Genomic DNA, 25,557 nt, shown 5'->3' with positions numbered 1-25,557 from the left:
TTTAAACTGTTCTCACCAAATCTCTCAGTCTCCTACTCATCATAAACTTTTAGTCTGGTACTTTGGTCCATACTGCTGTACATTTATGGGCCATTTTATTAGGTACAGGTGTTCAACTGCTTGTTAACACAACTATCTAATCACCAAATCACATATCAGCACCTTGATGCATTTAGGAATGCAGACATGGTCAAGATGACCTGCTGAAGTTCAAACCAAGCATCAGAATGAGGGAGAAAAAAAGGGATTTTTGACTTTGAATGTGTCATGGTTGTTGGTACCAGATGATAAACTGCTGATCTAAAAGAATTTTCCCACACAACCATGTTTAGTGTTCTGAGAATTGAGAAAATATCCAGTGAGTGGCAGTTTTCTGGTGAAAATAACTGCTGGCTATTCTCCTCTGACCTCCTGTTGATGCCAGAGGTCAGAGGAGAATGGCCACACTGCCTCAAGCTGATAGGAAGGCAACAAACCTTGAAGCAGATGGGCTACAGCAGCAGAACATTACATCAGTTCATAGTTGTGTCAGCTAAGACAGGAAACGGAAGCTACAGTTTACATTAGTTTGACAAAAATTGGACAACAGAAAAATGTTGTTTGATCTGATGTGAGTCTTGATTTTTGCTTCAACACCACACGGTCAGAATGGGCCGCTCAGTACTATCACATTCCAACATCTCCTTTGGGATGTGGTGGAATGGGAGACTGGCATCAGGGATGTGCGGCATAAAAAACTGTAGCAAAGATTAAATTCAAATAATTATTTGAAATGTAGGAAATACAGACTGATTTAGCTCAGAGCTATTTTCACAAGTGTCTATACAATATGAAAAATGCTAGCTAGAAGCAGGGTAGCTCAAATTACTATACAATAGAAACCAATGGATTATTTAACCGTTTAGAGCATTATGCATCTATTCACTACAACATCCTATTATTTGGTGTAGAGCCACACAAAATAACTGTTTTCCCTTCAAATTCATCCAAAATAAAGCAAATTACTCATAAAACGGATGTTATTTCATATGTTACAGTTGGAGACCACATGTTAATCTGTTAAAAAAAATTATTGGATCATCAATTCATTTTTAAAAAAAAAAAGATTTATAGTTCGCTCACTGGAGAGCACAGAACAAGCCTCCCACCCCTATCAGTCTGACAAATCGTTCTCAGTCTTCTGTTCTGAGTTTGATCTGATTTACACGAATGATCTCCTTGTTATAATTTCTCATATGTGCACTTATTCTCCCCAAATTTCTTAAAGACGACTTGTCATGGACTGTGTTAAAGATTATTTCTGGATGTTTCTAGTTTCATGTCTGACAGGATTGAACAGTCTTCAAGTCTGATCCTCTGTAATGTCAAAAAAGAGGAAAGGTGGGCCTGCTCTAATGTATCCCGCCACAGTATCTCTGAATTTCACAGTCAAATCCACTCTTTAATGGTTATGTTAGACTTCAAAATGTTAAGATGGTGACAGTAAAACATGATGTGGTGGCTCTGCTCATATATGCAGTCTTTATGAAATATAGTGAAAAATCAATAGAAAAACAACACAAATTCAAAAAACAATTCTACCCACACTGCTGGCTTTAACATATTTATTTATATGTAAATTTTACATGCAATTTTGTTACATAAGGTCAATATAAAATTAAAATTTAATGGAATCTGTTCAAAATTAAATGTAAGATTACATTCTGATTACTTTGCACTATATCAAGCACATTTTTTAAAGAGAAAAATAACTAAATAAACAAATAAAAAATTGCATTTCACTCAAAATTATTGCCTCATGTTTATTGAGGGTAAAAACATATTTTTTGATTTATTATTTTTATTGAATTTTGGGTTTAGCCCTCGGCTGAAATGTTTGTTGTCGAAAAGCAAAGGCATATTTTACACCTAAAAATGCCAGTGTTAAAGTAAATAAGATGTAATTTGAACTTTATTGGTGCTGGTGAGGGGATGTGAAATATAATAACATATTTTTAAAAAATCTCTAAAGGCTTAAAAAAGGAATTACTAAGACACGTCAACTATAGGTTAGGTGTATAGCATTGCAAAAGAAAATACTGACTGGTGTTGCTTATGTGCATCAGGTCAGCATTCATAAACACTGTAGTCCTCTAATAGCAGACATGTAAGCTCCCTCAATCATTTAATGAAGAGCCCTTGAACTGGCTGTGACTTTTTACTAATGCAGTCATTTGTGGCTTTCCTTGTGACATTTAAGCTCTGACCAAGACTCATTTATCTCTTAAAGAGTTCAAGGACTAAACAGTCGATACCCTACAGATGGTTGGGGAACAGTGTAATCCGTGCAGCCACTCGAGGCTACCAATTCCAATTACCTGGAATAGGAGGCTTGGAGTAAATGGGGAGAAGCGCAAAGTAAAGAGGTGGCAAATGATCCCACAGCTGTAGGTACAGGAGACGCTGCATTAGTCTTTTAATGAAGCACTGAGAGGTTTTGCCCTGTGAAAGGTTTTTCTTTTGAGAGCAAAGTTGAAGCTGAGGGAAGTCACTCCGTGGCGCTGAAAAGATCAAAACTGTGCCATCCAGCGTCACTGATATTGTATCATTTAATGACTAGACCAATAAGGAATTTTGACCTCTGACCTCACCCTGTAATGCATCTGCCATTTGACTGGCATGCCTCATTAAGCTCTGGAGTTGGTTTAATCAGTATAATGATAATAAAACCATCGGGGAAAACATGTGTACTTGTTTTGCATGTAATTTTTAAGCCCAGCAACCATTCTGCACTAATGTCATTAGTTTATCCGGGTGGATGCATTCATTATATTCTATTTTCAAATTAACCAGCACAACAAGTACTGCTTCAAAATCCCTCAGACTGCATGTAGTTCATTGTAAAATAATGTTTTATAAATGCATCCAGGTGCGTTCTATGATTTTTACACCATACAAGGACTCGAGCACATATGTATAGTTAAAAACTTACACACACACACCCTGAGGTGGTCTTATAATATAGTGAAAAGAGCAAACGGCCTGCCTGCCAATCATGGGGTTTCGGTGTGATGACTGATTGGTTCCACTCTCTGTGCCCACACCATCAGTCAGAGGGAGAAGGCACGGCCTTCATTAATATTAATTTATTTTTTCCTCTCATCTATATTCATACACTCATTCATATTCATCACCGGTTACACGCAGAGCAGATTAGAGAGCTTTGTGTGCATTTCTGCGGATCATCGTTTGAGAGCTGACAGTGGCTCCATAATGTAGTGGTTTACACGTTTGCCTAACCTGCGAAAGACCCCTGGTTCCATCCCAGGAGGAGCCAAACAAAAAAAATCCCTCAGAAGGGCATCCAGCCTAAAAATCTTCCGAATCAAATATGTAGAGCTAACTGCTGTGCCGGCCGGGTATCTTGTGAATAAGGGAGCAGCTGAAAGTCGCTGTTGTTTGAGAAACATTGAGAATTTCTATAATCTTACTGGTGGAATTTGAATGAAACTTTATCCTGAAAAGACTCTGGGAAGAATATCCTTTTTAAAGTGATAATACTGTTTTCCAGACAATTGGACTTCATAGCCAGAAAATTTATTAGATTATCCTCTTCAGGTTGGAGAGGGAGAAAATGTAATAATTGTTGTGCGCGTGCCTCCGTGTGTGTATGTGTGTATTTTCAGATTTGAGTGCACTTCACTGCAACAACCAGGCCAGCAAAATAAATAAATAAATAATAACAACAAACACAATAACAAAAACTTTGCCTGTCTGCAGCAAATGGCAGACAGGCAAAGTTAACAGAAATTCAACTATAACTACAGCAGTCGTGTACATCACCAGTGCTTGTATGTGCTAATCAGCTCAGCATTAATTATTTTTACACGGAGAAGCTCCCACTTGTTTCACTGAGAATACAATATAAATTATTCACATCCTAATAATACATCAGTACAGTACCCTGTGACAGTAAACACCTGTCATCATTTATCTTGGGCTTGTGGGTGTAGTAATGATAGCTCCCATAAGTGACTTCACTCCGTGAGTGGAGGAGTTCTTCCTGTCACAGAAAGGACTGGACACGCTCTCGCTAATCATTCATTGTCACTCTCAGAGAATAATTCACTCAGCTATCAGACTGATTGATAACGCCACAGCCACAAAGAAAAATCTGGATTCTTCACAGGTTGTCCAATTAATTTCCTTCTTTCATCATGCACTGTGTGTCTGTTTCCTCTACTGTTCCTTTGTTTCATTTGTATCCCATTTTCTTCGCCTTTCTCCTCCCGCTGCCACTACAAACAACCTCTTCTCCAATTTCCCCTCATGTCTTCCTTGTGTGCTATTCATTTGCACCCAATCAGCCTCTAATTGGCTGCTTCACACCAAGAGGATGGCAGAGATAGAGCAGTCGTTTGTACATGTACATCAGCAGACACGTGTTATGGTGGAGAGTAAACAGGAACATGGCTTGTAAAGCTTGCTAAATGCTAATGTGTGCATAATCCATTTTAATGATTTTTTCCCTCCCTGTCCTTTTTTTTTTTTTTGCTGTGACATTTATGAAAAACAAAACATGTTTGCTCCTAATAGCGCTGCACAAATTCTAGTTACCCATATGTTTTACTATATTTCTCTAGTTTTTGCCTCCTAGCACTGGCTTCCCCTAGATGCAATTAAATTGTTACCTATGAAATAGTAGACTAGTGTATTTTTCCCTTTTAACACAGAAGGCTGATGTCTTTGTTTCAAAGAAAAAGTTATCAAGACACTAGAGCCCTCTTCTTTCTCTACTCTAAACCCTTAGATAGTCCTGGGGACATTTTTTGACATTCCCGTTTTTATTTTCATGCTATTTTGGCTGTGCTGACTAAATATAGCTCATATTTGCCAGAAAATATCTTTTTTTTTTTTTTTTACGATCGTTGTCTCAGGTTCCTTTTAGCTTAAAATGGCTAAGCTGCGTGAAAACTACCACATTTTATTCACAGGCCAAAATGTCTCATTGAAAATAATTGAAAATACACATTTTTAACCCCCATTTATCTCGACATCTACTACTAGTACTGCATTCCTTTATGTTAAGATTTTATTTTGGACTGCTCACCTTCAATTTTTAATTTTTAAATTGGTCCACCAAGTGGCGCTACTTTTTTTTTTTTTTACCATTTACAGACCAGCTGGAGTCCAACTCTGACTCATCTGATGGTGAGACTGGAAAGGAGATAGTTGAAGCAGTGACAGGATGGATGTCTCCATCCCCATATTTTGGTTTTCCACAAAGACTGCAATGCTCTGCTACATCCCAGAAGCCAGAGGTTTGATCCCAGGACCTACACACTATGCCACCAGCTATGCACTGCTGCTAATTGATGAAATCCTGCAGGAAACTGTGGCCATGACAAACCTGCATGGGAAACACTCAGTGGCCTATGTGGACTCAGAGGAACTGCAGCCTTGTGTAGAGATGCTCATTTTGTGTTTACAGGTCAAAAAAATTAAGCAATTCAGATCTGCAGGGTGTTGCTGCAGGCTCCTCTCATCAGCAAATGTAAGGGCGGTGTGACTTTTGCATGGACAGTCTGTTCATTTGCAGCCTCCGTCCCTCCTCAGCTGGTGTCACTTATTCTTTAAAGGGTTAAAATCCAAAAAATATGATTAAATATAATTAGTCACTGATATTTATATTTCAGTCTGAAGTAGTTTTAAAAGATTGAGTCATTTAAACTGGAAAAAATATTACTCTATAATAGCAGTTTTTGGGAAGCTGTCATTTTCTGTCCTAGGATGTTGAGTGTGACTTTCTTTTGAGTTGACATTACAGAAAAAATGAAAATCTATTTGTTTTTTCTGTTTTGTTGCTCTCTCCAGGTGCTCCGGCTTCCACCCACAGTTCAAAGACATGCAGTTAGTGGGGTTAGATTAATTGGTAACTCGATATTGCCCATAGGTGTGAATGTGAGTGCGAATGGTTGTCTGTCTCTATGTGTCAGCCCTGCGACAGACTGGCGATCTGTCAAGAGTGTACCCTGCCTTAAGAAAGCTGGGATAGGCTCCAGGTGGAAGAGAATGGATATTCCAGGCTGAAGTAGTTTTAAAAGACTGAGTCATTTAAAGTAGAAAAAAATATTACTATATAATATTTTTACATTTTGTGGCATTTTGTGGCCTTACCATAAAAAGAGTCTTTTTTTTTTTTGTTTTTGTTTGTTTGTTTGTTTTTTAAAGAGGAGGATCTATGAGTTAAAGAAGCACCCCACTTGGGATTTTCAAATCCAGACTTCAAACCTTATTTATTCTTGTAGTCTTAGAGGTCTACATAACAGTTTCATGTATACATATATGAGAGGAAAGTACATGCATTGCACTGCAGTTCTTAATGAGCTCCCTAATGGTGCCTAATGAGTGGTTATCATCCTTAACATTATCGCATTGCTGTGCAGTACTGTGTGTTTATGAACTGCTCATCTCTATTTGGATGCAGTCTCTCTCCCCACTCCCACTGATGGTTGTTGAGTATACATGCATGAGAACACATTAAGAACATGTAGGCAACATGCGTCTTAAATGCTCTTTAAGACGAACATTTTCCTTACTGACTGACATTTTGTGTTCTTCAATTAAACGAGAGTGAAATCACCCATTTCTCTTATTTTCTCTTCTTTAATTACAACCATGCCTTTAAATACTGTTAGAGTAATAATTCATTTTTGACCAACCCTGATTTGAGTTTGCTGAACATAGTGTACTCCTATAATACTGGGGGAGGCAGTGATAGATCTCCAAGCCTGAAGCAAGCAAGAAGCACAGAGACAGCTGCTCCTCTCCTCGCTGCTCCTCTTGACAGTACTTTAAAAACCTCGTGCCATCTGTGTGAAATCTGTAGCCTAATACAGTTATAAATTCCTATCATGTAAAATTCTACAAAAAAGTCCATTTATTCTCTTTAAGTGTTTGCAACACACAGGTCAACTCAGCAAAAGCCAAAATGAGCTTTTCTGCATACTCCCTAATGGAACAAAGGCAGAAACTTTAGTGCCCTTGAAATTAATTATTACAGTAGAACCTCACCTCTCTGTCACTACTTAAACCTTTCTTATACACACAGGGTTTACTGGTGCAGATAGCTGTACGCCCATCCTTTCATCCACAGCATGTACAGAAGTTGCTCACTTTCAGTTGACTCAACCGTTTCCAACACAGCACACAGGTTAAGGCAGGGGTCTCAAGCTCCAGTCCTCAAGGGCCAGTGTCCTGCAACTTTTCCATGTGTCCCTGGTGCAACACACCTGAATACAATTAGTAGGTCATTAGCAAGAGTATAGAACTTGACTGCATGCTGAGGTGGCAACCCCTAACCCTACTCAAGTAAATTTAAGTAAATGTATGTATTTGGAAACAAATACTTTTATTGCACCATGTTCATTCACTCATGAGCTGCTGTAACATGAATCAAATGGCTGAATTGCCACCTCAGCATGCAGTCAAATTCTATAGTCTTCCTAATGACCTACTAGGTGTGTTGCAACAGGGACACATGGAAAAGTTGCAGGACAGCGGCCCTTGAGGACTGGAGTTTGAGACCCCTGGGTTAAGGTGTAAGGTGTAAATTTTCAGTGTAGTGAACACTACTCGTGGGAGGCAGTTTGCAATACACATCCATCCAGATAAATGATGTAATCATATTGTGCAAAATATATTGTGTAACTGCAGAGTATTGTGTCAAAATGATTGAGTTTTGCATGACACATTGCCGGTAAGAACTGTGACGGAACATTAACGGATTTTTGAAGCTGACCAAGGATTATTTAAAAGCATTTAAAGCTAATCACTGAGCTAATCACTTGCTCTGTTTTCTTGTGTATTGGTTTCCTTTCCAACAAAATATTAATTTGAAATAATAGTGAGAAAAAAATATCCAGTGCGTCTTAATTGCCTCCAATTGCCTCCAAAATAATACAAAACAAAAAAGGTAAATTGTTCCTGCTTGCTCAGCTTGTTTTGCTTTGTTCTTTGTTATTTTCTCATCTTAGCCCCCGTTTGCTCTGCAGCAGGAAGGATTTGATTAAAAACACAATCAGCAGGATGGCAGGCCCCGCGCCTTCTAATCAAACCATAATGGGAGTTTACCATGCATTATCTCTGACTGGGATTTAATGAGACTTTAGCAAGCATAATCGCAAAGTGAAATTTAATAGCAGCATCCAGAGGGCATTCGCTATCCCGTCTGCATCCCATCGCCGTGAACAAATGGGAGGAAACAACCACGGGGGAAAGGTGAGGCGAAACTTGTCTTGGAAACCTCCCGGCAACAGATGTTGAATCTCTGTTTTGTTGATGACTTTCCATCTGGTTGCCTTGCCCTTGAATGTGTGTTTGGAACATGAAGGTGTCTGGATGAGCAGAGAGAGGCTGTTCTTCAGCTACAGTAGTGCAAAGTGTTTGAGCCCCTGTGGCAGCGAGTGTCATCCCACTCAGATGTCCTTGAACAAAATTGAGAGTCCTGTGCAGCTCCGGTGGCAAAAAAAAAAGTTGCTCAGACAGTGAAAAATTGTTTTGTTTTGGAAAACAACAAATGTAACACTCGAGCTTTTCCCATTCTTTGAGCTCCGCTGTGTTTGTGAGCCTTTTTTTTAAAAGCTGTTACTACAGTAGATTTTGTAGTAAGCACATGTCAGCAGCGCACAAAAAAAAGGCCACACGTTGGAGAACATGTGACAATAATGACCTTTGGAGTGAACAGCTCGAATGTGTGTTGATGCTTCTCTGATCAAAGCTGTGTCGGAAACATTGATGAATAATTGATTTTACTCTAATGGGCACATTTTTATTGTGTGTTTAATAATGGTGTGCATCATTATACTGTACTTTTGCATGGCAAAACATGTGCATGTGTGTGTCTATGCCCTGTTATTTTTCTGAATAAATCATGATGTTGTAAATTCAGAAGATGGGCAGCCCCAATTCCCCTTTCCATGTTTCCTGCAAGTGTTTTCCACGTTACAGTATATTCAGAGGACTCTGCTGCGCATTAAAATGGCAGGAATGTCATCACCTCAGCATGTCAGCCTGTCCATAGCTTCACCGCTAACATTATTTCTGCAAAACTAATTAACAATATCATATCATCATCCACAATCCCTAGAATGCATGACAGGCAACCAGGAGGGGAGTGTGAATCTATTAATATTTATGGATCCATTTAGTAGTGAACAGGAAAAAAAACGGACAAAATTAGCAAGTCTAATGCTTTGCACTGCGAAGGGGTGGAAATTGATATACAATGCACTATCCAAATCATCAGTGGAGCGCTGCCATCAGGGTTGATTATAGGGCTGAGGGGTTCTACATTTACCTTGTGCTGTGCTCCGCATTCAGAATAGGATGTGCCTTATGAAGCTGTATAAACTACAGATGGCTGGGGCATCTGCATTATGGCATTTGTCTCTTTCTCTCCTTCTCCTCCTGTCTCATTCTCCATCCTACCAACTTTTAATGAGTCTGTGTACGGGGGTGATTAGATTTAATGAGGTGCCAACAACCTTGGATTGACTCAGCTGAGCTGCAACACTCTCATTTATTTGTGATAGACCACAGCCAAGCCTTGGACCGTATGACTGAAGCCCCATGCAAGAAAAGACAGGATTAAAGCTTTCAAAGTCTGTTTTCTTCCCTTTGACTTCAAGCCCTGTGTAATTGGTAGGAATGCCAAGTCTTGTCTGGAAGATTTAAAGGGAGAGACTTTCACATTAGCATCTGTAATCAAATTTTGTTCTTTTAAGTTACCAGGAATTAGACTGTCTCAAAGATATCAAAGATGACTTTGAAGATGGGAAAGAGTTATCTGGGGAAATCCAGGGACAAGTCAAGAAGAAACAGAGTTTCTGATCTATTATAGCCAGCGCATGCAGATGGTGTATTCATTTTTTTTTTTACGCAAATGATTTGTTGTACATTCATTTTATGGTTTTGCTTTGAATTTAATTGGCCGATTATCACATTTTTTTTTAACTCAATGCAAAGAACACACAAGCAACACTAAAACACCTCCAGTGGAAACACTGAATAAACTTAACAAAGAAGCTACACCCTACCTAACAGGCTGTCATGCTCATCAAATTGGTGTAGTGCAGTTTCGAGGGAATGGTTGAGTCATAATGCCTTGTCACGCCGAGTATTCAGACAAGCTGCTTGCGTCTCTCCGTGCTCAACAAACCAGTGCTTGTCAAGCCATAGGCTGGTATGTCTGGTGCTGCCTATCCACCAGTAATGAGCCACTTTTGCGAAGCAGCTCCAAGTCCATGTTTTGAGGGGGAGGTACACTCAGGCACACACACACACACTTCATACACAGTGTTGCCATGATCCCTCTGTCCTTGATCTGGGTCATGCTCTCAGCAGCTGAGAACAGCTCTCATTAGTGTGTGTGTGTGTGTGTGTGTGTGTGTGTGTGTGTGTGTGTGTGTGTGTGTGTGTGTGTGTGTGTGTAGGTGAGAGAGAGAGAGACAGAGAGAGAGCACTCATCGTGTGCTAGTTACCTGCAAACACCAGAATGAAAGCACCAAAAATGAGGGTCCCCTGATGTGAAATTCATCTGGTTTTAGTGACAAGCAGTAGGGATGGAAGCATCACAGATAATGAATAATAACACAAAATATAATGCTGCAATATGATGAATTCTCCAGAAAAAAAACATGCAGGCTTTTCTGTTTTGGATTGCTTACTGTAAGCACAGCCCAATGCATTTGTCCCATTACACACCATGTAGCTTTGTATCTTATTCATAATGTTTTTCTTGGGTAGATAAAAGTAAAATCTAAAACTTAATAGAAATGCTCCATAAACTTCCCACATTTACCATTTACAGTGTTCCATTAAAACCAATAAACCACAGAAATGTGGAGCAAAACCTTAATGATGAAACTGCTGGATTTAATGATCAATAAACGTGCTGCGCCGAAAACTAATGTCTTTTTATCGTCCTCTCGACAGCATTAAAAAAGGGGTGTAAAATGTGGACTAGCATTGCAGTGACCTGCCGGTGACCTGCTGTAAACTTAGTCTAAATGTTGTTTTTCCAATAAACATGGGACTAAAATAATGACGTGCATTTTTTAAATGAAAGCTCACTTGAAAAACTTCTCATTTTTTCTTTGTTTCGGTGGTTTTAACCTGGACACATTTATGGGATTAAAATGCATGTTTGACATGTAAATACACTGCTCAAAAAAATTAAAGGATAGCTTAAAGAATAGCTTTTTAGCATCAAGTCAGTCAGAGATATTGATCTGGTCAGTATTTGAGTGACTGCAATGACATTTCAATAAAATAGACTGGCTTGCCTCATCTTTTCTTTCACTTCAGTTTTTTTGTCTTTGGATTTAGCCCTCTGTTGATTAATCCTTTAAATTTCTATCAAGCAAAGTGGCACCATTTTGTTCCTCACACAATACCCAGTGCACATCAGTATATATGCATTTTGAAAGCGTTTCCTTGAATTATTTTGAGCAGTGAATATCTTGTTGTAGCATTTTTTGAATGTTTAAGTAGACCTACAGTAGGTGATCTGATTTTTGCACCACCATCAGATGAAGGTTTTCCTGGGAGAAATCTCAAATATTTTAATAACTGGATCAACCGTTTCTCTCACATGTCACATGAAGCTGAGCCTCGGAGAAATATGTTGGATCCATGTGAACAGATTGCTAGGAATAATGTACACTCATAATTGTATGAGTTTATTGATCCCCTGCTTTTAGTCCTAGCAGCAGTAAGATGTCCAAGAACTAGATGGATGAGTTTGTTTTTTTTCCAGCAGCCATTTAGACAAGAAATATCTGGTAAACCCAGGTGCTTCATAGCACATAAATTTAATGCTCTGTTCCCACTGAACACCTGTGTTTACCTGCTATTTCATGGCAAAGTGGCTGTTGTGAAATAGGCCTGTCTGGAGATTAGTACTGACCTCCATGCTGATTGGAGGATGAACGCTGGACCTTTGTGCGATTTGAAGTAAGATCAATTCTTTGAAAATTATGTTTTAAATCTCCTTAACTTTAGAAAAATGATAACAAGTTTACATGCAGAACCAAAAAGGGTTAACATTGCAATCTTATACATGAGCACATCGGCACTTTGGTCTCTTGAAAATGAGATCGCACTTAATGAATTTCTCAAGAGACCACCCTCAAAAAGGTACAATGGTGGATGTTTTTAATACAATCTAAGCAGGTTAGGAATATTTTTTCATTGGTAAGCATCTGCCTTGTCTGTCTTTCACTGCAAGCCACAACGATACCAAATCCTTCCCCTCGTTTTTCTTTTTATCAGTCTTTTTGGGAGGAAACTCTTAGCATTGCATTACATCCTTTAATTCCTTTGTTAGCTAAATCTCTTTTCCATCCTCTCTTCTTAAACGGACACTCATATTTCTGTCTGACTTATTCCTTAGGATGCAAACCATTACTCCTAATTCTGCCAGCTAAGAGATCACAGGCCACAAGAGAGGCAATGAAGAACACAGCCGGACTGAGATATGAACCTACAGGCCTACATCACCAGATATTGAGACTATATTAGAAATTTTTAGCTTATGTGTATCATGGCAAACCTTACAAGAGGTCTTAATCGTGTCAAAAAATGTTCAAAGAAATTTTCAAAGAGCCAGAATCATTTCAAAAAGGCCAGCACAGGCTGTCCTTGCTGCCATGTCCTTGCAGAAGCAGTCAAACCAACTGATTAATGATCCAGGAGTAAGAAACACACACAGAGGCAAGCAGGTACTTTGGGAATCAATTCATCACACTTTATTTTGTGTGACCCCAGCTGATGTACTGGCTAGAGAGCAGCACAATACATTCTCAGCACAAACGCAGCAGTGTAATATAGAACACATAAACCCTCGCTCACGCACGGCAGTGTTATCGGATGATGAAACCCACTGATAAGATCTCAAAACAATCATTTCTACCTGGATTTTATTGGAGTGAGTACATCTTAATAGAGAATGGGGGAAAATAAGAGAGCGCGTGTGTGCATGCGTGCGTGCGTGCGTGCGTGTGTGTGTGTGTGAAATTATCAGCAGAGCCATCCCTTCTCCGTTGCTTACATTTCCCTATTTACACTCAATAAAGCATCAAACTGCAGCACAACACAGTGAAGGACAGGTTTGGGTTGCCCCGTGCTATGATTAGATTTACTGATGATGCTAATTTGAGAGGGTGCCAGAGAGGTCACTAGGCCATTCCCCTAAAGACTTCCAGATGCTGGTTGAACTGGTCAGCACTTTCTTTGGCTGTAAGAAGTTGCTTTTCACACCAACCAACCAGAGCCTGCTGCAGCATTTCCACGCGCGCTCCCTGGAAACGTGCAATCTGAAAGAAACACGTCACATCAATATTAATAGATGCAGAAAATGCATGGCAACAACATGAATTCAGCAAACCAATCCACTGTGGAAAGACACGTCAAAGTGAGTGCAGTTATTTATTGTGGACTTTACCTCCTGCTTAGCCACTCCAGAAGTGTGCTCAAACTCAGTCTCTGCTGCTTTCTTCACTTCTTCCATCTGATGAATATGAAGCGCATGTTATTATCATTAAGTCTACATCAGAAAGCCCACAACAAATGTCGTTTCCTCTTACTAACAGATACGTTGCTGACACCTGCTGGTTACAAGAAAATGTGCAGATCTGACCATGCTTTTAAAGTATGGGTGCAGACACTCACAGCAGCCTTCTTTACAGGTTTCGCCTTCTCTACGTTCCTTCGGGCATTCTCTAACTCCACTAGTTTGCAGGTTCTCCTGAAGAGCATCTCCTTTATTGGACATAATAATCGTGTTACATGCTGAACAATTTAGTCACAATGTTCACTCCAAACATGTTGCATCTAACCAGAAATCTAAGATTCAATATAGGAAGGAAGGCAGCATGCATACGATGAGCATGAAATGATTGCAGAACTAGAAAACACACCCTTTCCGCCTCCTGATAACGTGACTCGAGGTCCAGGCCCAGTCCAAGAGTGTTCACGTTGTTCTCAGCAACACTCGTCATATTTTTCTGCCCACACACAAATACATGATGCGGCAAAGCACAAGTGCACTGCTGTTTATGGTGCTATTGGAAAAGACAAGCAGCTTACCTTTATAGATTCAAACACTTCTGATAATTTCACACAAACCCTGCAAGAAAAGACACATATATACATGTATGCAGCTTTATCACAACTTATATGAATCATCTAGATGCTTTTCCGTTGAATAAACATGATAATGGTGTGAGTCCAGTACTATTTTTTTTTTCCCCAACCTAGAGAAAGCCTGTTTGTCAGGATCCTCGCCTGGTTCCACGCAGAGATGCAGAGCAGTTGAGAAGTGTCCACAGGCCACTGCTATTTCTGCAAGCAAACAGAGCACTCTAATACCACACACTGGATAAATTCAGCTGACACTGAGCCCCAAAAACATGTGTACATAACACCATAATTATCATCTGCTAAATTTGATCACACAAATCTTAAACAACATCGACGGATCAATTCTTTTTCTGTGCTTTCACACTTATATAATTTTCTTACTTTGCTCTGTTGCCACCACATCTAGGAATTTCTGCAAGAAGAAGGGAAATGTTTGGAAATCAAACTAAGAAAAGGAGACAACGACAACAAATAAACAGACCAAGAAGCAATAAGTGACCGTCTCACCTCAGCTGCAGTCTTGGTGCAGCCCGTTAGAACGAGGTTATGATCCCGTTCATTCTGAAAGAACTCATCCACATCCTGCAGACATGTTGATAACAGCATTAACCCCCCACTTTCTCTGGACACATTCTGCCTATATATGAGTCCCAGATGTGTACCTTATGGCCTTCTTTTCTCATCTCCTCCACAGCTTGACTCAGTCTGTTGAAAATGTTCTTCTTTACTTTCTGTCTGCCTGGAGGCTGAATGTAAAGACATAATAAAAGCTTAAATCATTTATCATTACACAGAATATCATAACATATCACAGCAAATGGCATTTTGTTATAAATGTCCATTGAAGTATGCTGGTAAAATGTACAAGCTGAAAACTATTAAAGCTTAATAAAATAAACGTTTGGTCAGAATTAGACACACAGGAAACAAACGTATCATCGAGATGTAACACACGCAACACTGACTTTATATATTTCAAGATACTATGTTCCTTCTACGTGTGTATCTGACTCTGGATATATAGTACTGTGCAAAAGTCTTGTGCTAACCCTCATTTACTGATATTTTGCGTCCAAGCAGCCAGACTTTCTTTTCATTTTTAAGGTTGTCCTAAGCAATAGTTCTCCAGGCTTTCTGAAAATCTTTGAAAGTCTTTCTTTGGGCACTGGTTGCTTTTTCACTCATTTTCAGTACAGTCTTTGTACCTGACCATTTTGAGAGGGATGTCTTTGTTAAGCCACTTATGAGTGGCCTATGAATAATTCGAGCATAAAAAGAGCACCTAATTCGAGGGTTGAACCACTGTTGGGGCTACTTGTCACAAAAACACGTCATTTGTTCCCACTTCTTTAGCTGAATTAATGAAAAATATCCAAAGATAACAGTCTGACAGGCCTCAGTGGCAAGAGTTCTTATAAAGTGAATGTCTATAGCCAATGTAAAACATGTAAAACAAGGTGGAACAAAAGGAGGGCAACATCCAAAGAAGAGCTTTGAATGTCTTTAAAGAAATCTGGACAACTGAACACTACTACTAGAAATGATAAGAAAGCTTATCTAAGAAAGTTCAGGCTGTGTTGAAGACTAAAGGTGCTCATATCAAATGGTGACTATCAATCATTTTAGAATTGTACAAACTCTGCTTTGGCTTTATAGACTGTATTTCCATGTATGTTTGTGCATTTGTATGACAATCTTCTACCTTCTTTACACTACAAGCCACACTGACCACAGTTACAGTGCTTCTTATTGTATATGCAGTGCTATCAGCATCACACACATCTAACCACTGACCTGATTATTAGACACCCTGCTCTAACCCAAACAACCACCTTCTTGTAACAAGAACTGTATGCTGGCTATTTACAGGGTGATATCTGACTGATGTCATCATCAGTAGAGGGTACATACACAAACTCACCCTTTTAAAAAACTTTTCTTTTTATACAATCTCATTTGGAAGGCCATATATATATATATATATATAAAGAGCCGAATGAATGAGTACTGTCACATGGATTTCTATCATGTTGGTGAAAGTTTAACCATTTATTGTCAGTCTCCCTGATCACAAGGTTTCACAACCTGTTGTAACATGAGATTCTAGCTCTAAAGTTTAAGCTTGGCAAAGCTGCCAAAAAGCTGTTTGTGTTCACTTACATCCGAGCTGGTCAGAAAGACCTCCACGGCTTTATTTTTGCTGAGTATGCTGTGTGCAGCAACCTGCTGCAGGAACGTTTCTAATGCTTTACAGTAGGGCTGACACTCTCCTAAAGCAAGGAAACCTGCAAGCAAACTATTGACATTTTATCCACACCACTTCACATCACATTTGACACTGTACATCAGAACTGGGGAATGTTTGTCTTTGTGCACAGGCAGTCTTCAGATGTACTCACCAAGCTGTTTTATAGATCTGGGAGATGCATTCACCTGGGGCTTTGCAGGAAGAGGAGGGAACTTGAAAAAGAAGGCAATATTATTTTATTACAAAAATTATATCCCATTATTTGTCTCTTAAAACATTTCTTAAATACGAGTTTGTGAAAGTTTCGTGCATTTTAAAGTTACTCTGTGCTTAGATCGGTTGTGATGTGCAGACTATGCACTATATCAGATATTACACAATGTGCTTGTGTAATACATTACAAAGAACATCAACACACACTGTCATAGTAGGAAGTAACATAAAAAAAATACATCCTGATGGTGTACTGTTGACTTTCTTTCAAAAAAAAGTAGTCCCTACATTGTTTACTTAATTCCCTACAGTACTGGGGCAGCTGGCAAAAATAGCAACGATAAAATCAGTTGATTACAAAAGAGGAGGACACAGGAAGGAAAAGCAGGAAGGACTTTAAACCACAAAAGCAGTACAATCATAGCAAGAAGAAAGTACGCTCTTTTAATTCTTTACATACCAGGACACAATAAAAGTCATCTGGTCCTTGGCGGGTTTAAATAATTTAACTTTAAACTCATCATTATCGTTATTTAAACACAACCTCAAATACACAACAACACATGACATATTACACTGTGTCTTTATTCATTTAACCCTTTGTGTGGTGTTCATGTTTTGGCTACTCAGCCCATGTTTGTGGGTCTGGGTGAATCCAGCGCATTTAGGGGGTTTGGAATCTATGCAGCCATAGAACTTTGTGTACAAATACTGAACAGATGTTCACTTTATCCCAGTTCCAAGAAATTCATCAGAATTGCATCAGCAATAGTGGTTGCTCATCAGTCTGGGAAGGGTTATGAGGCTATTACCAGAGAATTTGAAGTTCATCTTTTTTCTGTGAGAAAGCTTATTGACAAGTTCAAGACATCTGCCAATATTCCCAGGAGTGGACATCCCACCCAGCCCACCAGGGCTGACTGCAATCTATGGAAAAATCTCAAGAGCTAGCCTTTTAAATGTTAAAGGTCAGGAGTAAATTTAGAAAAACACTGAACAAATATGGGTTGTTTGGAAAGTTTGCAAGGAGAAAGCCTCTTCTCGCACAGCTTAGCATTGTTGCATTAGTACAAATCACAAGACTTTGGGAACAATATCCTTCAGACAGACAAGGCCACAGTGGAGATGTTTGGCCATAATGTGCAGTGCCACATTTGGACAAATAAAATCAAACACAGCATATCAAGACAAACACCTCCAAACAACTGCTAAACATGGTGGTGGAGGAGAGATGATTTTTATACACCAAAGAATTCTAGAGTCAGATGTGAGGCCATCTGTCCAACAGCTAAAACTTGGCCCAAACTGGGTCCTACAACAGGACAATGATCTTGAGCACAGAAGCAAATCTGTGACAGAAGGGCTGAAAAAGAAAAGAAAGAAAAGATATTGCAACGACCCAAAGTCCAGACATCAGCCTGACCTAAATGCTGTGGTGGGACCTTAAAAGAGCTGTGCATAAATGAATGCCTAAAAGTCTTGATGAAATTACATTATAAAGAAGAATGGGTCCACAAAAATGTAAAAGACTGACAAAGTCTTACAGAAAAACATTATTTCAAGTTATTCCTGCCAAAAGGTGGTTCTACAAGCTATATAATCAACGGTTGTACTTAGTTTTTCTCACACTGCTTCTGCTTGGCAGAGTTTTTGTTACATAAATGATGTCATTCTGTAATATGTCATGTGCTATTGTTCATGTGAGGTTGTACCTACCTCATTGAAGAACTTCTAAGGACTGGATAATTTATTATATCCTGACATTCAAATACAAGAACTGAAAGAGGGTTTACTTTTTTTTTTAACCACGACTGTAATTTGGATAGAAACACCACACAAATTCAACATTTGTGGCACTAAAGCTGCCAGTACTCCAGCCCTGATCCTGTTACTGTCAAATAAGCACATACAAGCTACATTAAAGAATAACAAGTACTGACTATGACTCCCTGTATTCCTGGCACATCCCCCTGAGAGAACAAGTGCTGCTGCAGCCATTCAAAATCCTCATAGGTCCGGTCCACATGGTATTCCCCTGTACCAGAGAGCTGGAACAGAAAGGAAAGACAACCAGCTGCTTTTGGAAAATCCTAATTCAAATAAATAAGCTGACAGACTCAATGGTTCTTGTGCCATTGGCCTGGATCTAACCAGATGACAGTTTAATGAATCTCACCTTTTGAGATACGATGATAAAGGTGAGAGTGTCCCCGTCTTTCAACACCTCTGTAACTTTGATGCTGTTGTCATGGACACTCAGAACAGATGCCGTTTCTTTCACTTCTTCCTGCAATTAAAAAAACAAAGCGGTCAAAAGCAGTACAGCACAGCAGAAGCAGTCTAATGGTATCAGTACAGGCTAAGATTAAAGTCGCATTCATGCTCAAACTAAATTTAAAAGGAGAAAAAAAATGTAATTCAGCACACACTGTACTCATGTCTGCGAGGAGTAAACGCCTGTCACATGACACTCAGACGCTTACAAATCCTGCAAAATCTACAGGCGTACTCACCATCATTGTCAGCTTTGCAAACTAGCAGTCTGTCTTTTATCTGCCTTTGTGGTTTGTCCTTTTAGCGTGATAAAAGTACATAAAACTGGAAAGAGCTCTTGCCTGTTGCCTTTTAGTCTGCTCGAGCTCCAAGTGTTGAGAATGCACAGGATATCCTTTGGGTCAAAGTGCACAATGGTCCCATGAGAAATGAAGTAAAACAGTGCCAAATCTAAAGTGCTGGCGCAAGGAAAAAGATGAGTAAATGGCGTGTGAGTAACTCTGGACCTTCGACACACCCACACAGGAAAAGTGGCATAACGGCTCAGTCGGTTATCTAGCAGCCAGCCTTACAACCCCACAGCTGCTGAATTTACAAGTGAGACCATAAAAGGGGGAAGAATGCAAACAGGTTCAAAGGGTCTATTTAGGTGATTTTTCTTTTACATAATGAATACAAGAAACTGATACTGAGAGAGCATTTTAGACAGAATACTTTATTATCGATAAAAGAAAACATGTTAAAAGGTAACAGTCATTCCAAGTACAGGGGAAAAAAACTTTTAGAAGTAGTACTCTTCTTCATATTCATCTGGATCTCCAAAATAAAAGCTAAATCTCTCCCCCTCAAAACTGTAGGGTTCATAACGACCATCCTCCTCATCCTCTTCCTGGTGAAAGCGCCACTGTCCACCAAAGGGACTGTCATCAAAGTCGTGGAAGAAGTCTGAGAAGCTGAAGTGGAAGCTTGTCTGATACTCATCCTCATGCTTGACTAGGTCCTCATTTTTCAGGAAAGCTCCGTGGCCCACACGGTCATACGCCCTCCTTTGCTCCTTGTTTGAGAGGACTCTGTAGGCTAAGGAAACACAGTTAGAGGGGAAAAGGTCAACTTTGGTGATGGAGGGGTGTGGATGCAAACAAGCAATCACAACGCCTCGGCACCTTACAGTCACTGACTCAATTATGAACTAGTCTGTGTACCAAAGTCCTCTAGAGTCAAATAGTAAAGCTAAAGCTGCCCAGACACCAACCTGTGTGAAATGTTAGAGAGTAGTGAGCTACATTTAACTAAACTAGCAGCTTAACTTTGTTTTGCAAGAGCCAGCTGGCCTCCAGTTATTTACATCTTTTTTTTTATTTTTTTTATGTAGTTGACCTCTAAAGCTACAAACACTAAAACTGGACCAGAAAAGTTGCTTCTTTAACAAGCCCCACCCCTGCTGGTCTGTGAAATCCTGTTTAGGCAATGCATTTATCAGATCATCAATGTCAGAGCTTTGCATCCACAACAGGCACTTGCAGAAGAGCAGGTCAAACAGTTACATTGCTCGATTAATAAACCTCCATAAATCACCAGCTATTCATAGAAGTTACTGCATGCAATTTAATAAGGGGGAATTTTTTTTTCTGAGATCACACGTTCCTTTATTTTTTAACTTAATTTTAAATTTAATTTTAACTATTTTAAAACTTTTTTCTGAGTAGTTTTAGTTAACTAAACTCCATATGGTGGCTTTGTTGTACCTCAGCTTCTTCCAGAGTGAAGTAATTTTCAGTTTACTACAAAATATTATACTAATGATAATGATGATGATAATAGTAATAAAACTCCTCACTTATTTACACTGTAAAATGTAAACGTTTCCGTGTGTCGGATGAAGCATCCTTTCATCCATTACCTTCAGCAATCTCCCTGAAGGTCTTCTCAGCATCTGCGCTCTTGTTCTTATCAGGGTGGTACTTCACGGCCAGTTTTCGGAAAGACTTTTTTATCTCGCTGTCCGTTGCTGTTGGCTCAACATGGAGAGTGTCGTAATAATTTCTGTTTATCTCTTCGGACAGGGCTTCAGATAGACAGAGCAGCAGAAGCATGCAGGGTCGCAGCCAGCAGGAAGCACCTTGCGCTGCCATGTTGAGGAGCGCCTCAGCACAGAGAGAGTGAGGAGGAACTCAAAACAAACGTCGTCATGTGCACAACAGTTTATCCGGACGTGTGGCAGACCTTGTGGTTTAGCGTCTCATTTTCATATCCACACAACGCCGTAAAGCCTCCACGTCAGCACTGCTTGTAGTAAAAGTACACCAAAAGTAGCAGTTGTTGGTGTATTTACGACAATTTCTATGGAGCTTACGACAAAAACTGTGATACATGGGCACGAAAGAAAAAGTGACCTCGTTCACAGACTGTGCAAGACTCCGTGAATCCAACTTCACGTCGTGCACGAAATTATTTCGTGGTTTTAAAAATGAACAAATTGTGAACACGCTAAGGTGGTGTTCCGCGTTTCCACCAATAGAGGGCAGAAAATCCCAATCAGCGAAAAAAAAAGGAAGACGCTGGCGCTCTTCTTCGTTGGTATTGAAAGCGGCATGAAGAAATGTGGTAAACAGCACCAGGGCCTCGAGGAACCGCTAAAAATAACGCAAGTTTTTTGCTTTTGTTAGCAGCGGTGTCTGTTGACTCAGTTAGAGGAAGTTGTTTCTTCGTGGGAGCTTCTCAGCTGTACTTTGGAACCTTCTCTATCCTTCGATTTGGTAAGACTACAGTAGTACCCAGTTAGCTAGATGTTCGCTAGCCATTAGCTACCCAGGGTAGACGACGGTTTCGTAGTACCATTTTAGGCTAACTTATTCTGGAATATAATACGACAGAGTATGCATTATTTACTGGTTGAAATCCGCTGCATTCAATTTAGTTGATGTTTTGTAGTGTTTTACCAAAGAACCATGTAAACAGAAGCAGGGCTATTTATTGTTTACGATGTGTTGTCACGTGCTAAACTTCTGTCCTTACCTTGTCTAAGATATTCATATACATGTCCTGTTGTCTTTCATGTCGATATTCAAATCTCCCCTTTTAGTTCTATCGCCAGTATCTCATGCTGGGTTCGTGTTTTTGTCTTGCAGGTAATTAAACAGCAGATTGCAATACTTCGAGTGTGAAGAAACAATTAATGACTACTTCTGTGTATGTGAATGTTTGCCAGCTCACATTTGCCAATCCCAAACACACATGAGTACTCCTTTCTCCTTGAGCTGGGCCGAGCGCCATGCCTGACCGGGACAGTTCCTACCTGTCAGGTGGTGGTGGGAGTGGTGGTAGTCTGGGTGAAGAAGGGGGACCCGGGTCTGGTTTGGCAGGGAGTGCGGCAGAGGGCAGAGGAGGTTCGGGAAGTAGTGTCGGAGGAAGCGTCTCTGGCTCTGGGGGTATGGGTGGAGGAGGAGCGCTCGGAAATGGCAACAGCTATGGGAACGGTGGAGGCCAAGGTGCGGGACTGGCCTTGGATGGCGTCTGCCGGGACTTCATACGCAATGTTTGCAAGAGAGGAAAGCGCTGCCGCTTCAGACACCCAGACTTTAACGAGGTGCCAGACTTGGGAGTGCAGAAGAACGAATTCATCTTTTGTCACGATCATCAAAATAAGGAGTGCATGCGCTCCAACTGTCGCTTTGTCCACGGATCCAAAGAGGATGAGGACTATTACAAGAAGACGGGAGAGTTACCTCTCAGACTAAGAGGGAAAGTTGCTGCACGGCTAGGCCTCTCCCCCATGGATCTCCCCCATAGCCGCGGTGAGGTTCCCATCTGTAGAGACTTCCTGAAAGGAGAGTGCCAGAGGGGCAATAAATGTAAATTTCGCCATGTCAAAAAAGACTGTGAATATGAACCAACCAGGGTTGGAGTGGGTGGCGTTATGGGGCCAGGTGTCAGTGGCATTGTGAATGTTGGAGGAGGCATGGGTGGAGGAGGAGGTGCTTGCGGAGGAATGCAAGGACTTGTGGGAGGTGGCGCAGGGGGTGGAGGTAATATGATGGGGACCGGCTGCCCCGGCTTGGGTGGTTGCAGAGATCCAGGTATCTCAGGTCTTGGAGGAGTAGGAGGAAGTGGAATGAGTGGGTGTCTATCCATAAGTTCATCTGGACAGCGACGTTATGACAGGAGCACATGCTCAATGTTTGACCCTCTGGTTGAAAGTGGTCTGTTTGATGCTAGTTCCCTGGAGACCTCTATGGACCACACCACTCTACAGTTAAAGAGGCGACGGTTGGAGGGGCTGCGTCTGACAGATGGGAGTGGAGGTGGGCACTACGAGTTGGGAGTTCAAGCCACCTTGCCGCCTCGTCCTCTGGAGTACAGATTTCTAGAGGAAGAAAATTCCCTGCTAAGGAAGAGAGTGGAAGAATTGAAAAAGCAGGTAGGTATAAGAATCATATTATGACTTCCTGGGAATGGAGTCATGCCACCGATGCAGAATTTAAATGGCTTCAGTCATTTTTTTACTGAGATACATGCAAAACAAGCATTGGCAAATTCCAACTAAATGGAAACTTTATCGAGGTGTTTTATGACACATCCTGGAAAGATTAAATATCTATCTATATATTTCAACATAACAAGGTCAAAGAAAAGACCGATCCAAACAGCATCTTAGCGGTATGTCCAAAAATCCACCAGAATGTTCGTCCCATGTTTGTTAGAAGTGTGATTAGGTGTCTGCTGACAGACTTGTATATTAAAATCCCAGCAATCAACAGTTTACATTAACATTACAATAAAATTTTAAATATAAGGTGAAAGGAGTTGGCGACAAAGGGGGACTTTGTTTCATGTAGTTACAATTAAGCAAACTTTGCTGATCTAAACAAAGAGTCATCCAGGAACCTATTTATGTGTTTCTTCTTTGGAGGATGCTAATGACACATTTTTGTGTTGCTGGGCTCTTTTTCAACATTTAGATCCCATCATATTAGATGGAATCAAAATGTTGGAAAAGAACCCAGGAACACACTGTTAAAATGGTCAGTGTTATTAGTAAGAACTGAGATCATCTGATGTCCAAAAGCACAGAATTTAGACTGCTGTAATGCTCTGCCCATTGGCTATAATGGTGGACTTGAAGGGGAATGAGCTGAAATTGTTACTGAAGAGTTAATATGAAGTGATGGCTGTGCAGGAGTAAATGGGGAAGAATTTGTTTCCCCTTTAGTCACCTGACAGAAAGGCCCACTGGATGTTTTGGGGGTAAAAGGAAAAGACACTCTGTAACATCATGAGACACACAAACACTCAGATTCTGCAGTTTTTAGCCTTCTCTCTCTGTAAAACTATGTGATAAGTTAACACAAAGTGTAAGACTACTTGTAAATGATTTCCTTTATATCTTTGCGTATTTCAAATATTTAATGTCTCTATGTGTTTCCTGTCACGAACTTTCTGCCTGTTTATACTAAACTCTTTCTTATGTGTTTTTCAGGTTTCCAATCTCATTGCCACAAATGAGGTTCTCCTGGAGCAGAACGCCCAGTTCCGAAGTCAAGCCAAAGTGATGACACTGTCTTCAACTCCTGCACCCACTGAGCAGACTCTGGCGCCCCCTGTAGGTTCAGTGAGTTCCTACAACCATAGCATCGCCCAGACTCACACCACCTTGAGCAGTGCTCCGTTACAGGCTCGGCCAGTCACCCAGCAAGACCTTGTAGCTCCCGCTGGTGCCCCTGCAGCCCCCCCAACAAATGCAGCCCCACCCACAGCTCCTCCACCACACCTCAATCCTGAGATAACCCCCCTCTCAGCCGCCCTCGCACAGACCATTGCCCAGGGAATGGCACCCCCTGTTTCTATGGCGCCAGTGGCAGTATCTGTGGCACCTGTGGCAGTGTCCATGACTCAGCCGCTTCCCGGGATCACTATGAGTCACGCCACCACCCCAATGGTGTCGTACCCAATTGCAAGTCAAAGCATGAGGATCACAACCCTGCCACACTGAATGAATGCAGGGGCTGCAATACCAATGAGTCGAACTGGAAATGTACTTGAACTTTGATGGGTTTTGAATTTTTACACAGATGGACTTTTTTTTCTGTGTATGAGACTCAGAAGACGTTTAAACAAAGAGAGATGTGTGATAGAGACACTTCTTTTTCTCCACCAGGGGTCAGGATAAATGCTTATCCTTCCCTAAATCACAACTGTGTTCTATGGCAACGTTACAAATGTTGAGGGTTTTGAGGGTTTTTTGTTTTGTTTTCGCAGATTGACTGACACAAGCCCTGGCGAAGGTCTTTGTACCAAAGGGATCTTTTCATACACATGTACACTAAAAATGACAAAGGACTTAAAACTCGTGCCGTCATCTGTGGTGTGTGAAATGTGAATCGTTTTGGCAAGGCTGCAGCATTGTCCATCTAAAGACATTGGAAACAGTTTGTTTTTTTTGTTTTGATTGTTCTGGTGTAAATTAATTTTGGTACTTTGCACATTTGAAACAAAACCAACAAAAAAAAGAATTACAACCACTCAACAGTGAATCCTGTGTTTTCTGTCTTTTTACAGTTGATTTTTTTTATGTTTACATATGTCATAAATGTATATATTTTAATTTTGAAGTGATATTAGTGCTCATGTTTGTATCCTGTTGG

The 25,557-nt window shown here is 40.4% G+C and overlaps 3 protein-coding genes across 3 annotated transcripts; 1 reads left to right on the top strand and 2 right to left on the bottom strand.

Moving 5' to 3' along the window:
• Positions 1-12,762: 12,762 nt before the first annotated feature.
• On the bottom strand, positions 12,763-19,391 carry si:dkey-28n18.9 (sorting nexin-5). The gene is made up of 14 exons (XM_006808794.3): positions 19,156-19,391; positions 18,819-18,929; positions 18,583-18,690; positions 16,581-16,641; positions 16,342-16,466; positions 14,844-14,927; positions 14,689-14,763; positions 14,563-14,593; positions 14,295-14,382; positions 14,128-14,167; positions 13,959-14,045; positions 13,711-13,800; positions 13,484-13,549; positions 12,763-13,355 (listed from the first exon to the last, which is right to left on the bottom strand). Exons 1-14 carry the CDS (start codon positions 19,159-19,161, stop codon positions 13,218-13,220), a joined length of 1,110 nt encoding a protein of 369 aa, XP_006808857.1. The 5' UTR covers positions 19,162-19,391; the 3' UTR covers positions 12,763-13,217.
• Positions 19,392-19,620: 229 nt separating this feature from the next.
• LOC102799106 (dnaJ homolog subfamily B member 9-like) lies at positions 19,621-21,322 on the bottom strand. The gene is made up of 2 exons (XM_006808793.3): positions 20,817-21,322; positions 19,621-19,993 (listed from the first exon to the last, which is right to left on the bottom strand). The coding sequence occupies exons 1-2, from the start codon at positions 21,046-21,048 to the stop codon at positions 19,698-19,700; spliced, it is 528 nt and encodes a 175-aa protein (XP_006808856.1). The 5' UTR covers positions 21,049-21,322; the 3' UTR covers positions 19,621-19,697.
• A 106-nt stretch (positions 21,323-21,428) lies between these two features.
• zc3h10 (zinc finger CCCH-type containing 10) lies at positions 21,429-25,465 on the top strand. The gene is made up of 3 exons (XM_006808792.3): positions 21,429-21,672; positions 22,045-23,333; positions 24,393-25,465. The coding sequence occupies exons 2-3, from the start codon at positions 22,188-22,190 to the stop codon at positions 24,903-24,905; spliced, it is 1,659 nt and encodes a 552-aa protein (XP_006808855.2). The 5' UTR covers positions 21,429-21,672; positions 22,045-22,187; the 3' UTR covers positions 24,906-25,465.
• Positions 25,466-25,557: the final 92 nt, after the last annotated feature.

Source organism: Neolamprologus brichardi, chromosome 5 (assembly GCF_056152115.1).
Source record: "Neolamprologus brichardi isolate AB-2024 chromosome 5, ASM5615211v1, whole genome shotgun sequence".
NCBI classification, from domain to species: Eukaryota; Metazoa; Chordata; class Actinopteri; order Cichliformes; family Cichlidae; genus Neolamprologus; species Neolamprologus brichardi.
Note: the sequence above shows the minus strand (reverse complement) of the source record. Positions and strands in the feature narration are given on the sequence as shown.

Excerpts from the sequence above, each read along its gene's own strand:
- LOC102799106 (XM_006808793.3), bottom strand. The coding sequence starts at position 21,048 with ATGGCAGCGCAAGGTGCTTCCTGCTGGCTGCGACCCTGCATGCTTCTG. Across the intron at positions 19,994-20,816 it reads CTTCAGGGAGATTGCTGAAG|CCTACAGAGTCCTCTCAAAC; the intron begins GTAATGGATGAA and ends GTGTTTCCTTAG.
- si:dkey-28n18.9 (XM_006808794.3), bottom strand. Across the intron at positions 18,691-18,818 it reads TTATCATCGTATCTCAAAAG|CTCTCTGGTACAGGGGAATA; the intron begins GTGAGATTCATT and ends TTTCTGTTCCAG. Across the intron at positions 14,046-14,127 it reads AAGTGTTTGAATCTATAAAG|AAAAATATGACGAGTGTTGC; the intron begins GTAAGCTGCTTG and ends GTGTGTGGGCAG.
- zc3h10 (XM_006808792.3), top strand. The coding sequence starts at position 22,188 with ATGCCTGACCGGGACAGTTCCTACCTGTCAGGTGGTGGTGGGAGTGGT. Across the intron at positions 23,334-24,392 it reads TGGAAGAATTGAAAAAGCAG|GTTTCCAATCTCATTGCCAC; the intron begins GTAGGTATAAGA and ends TGTGTTTTTCAG.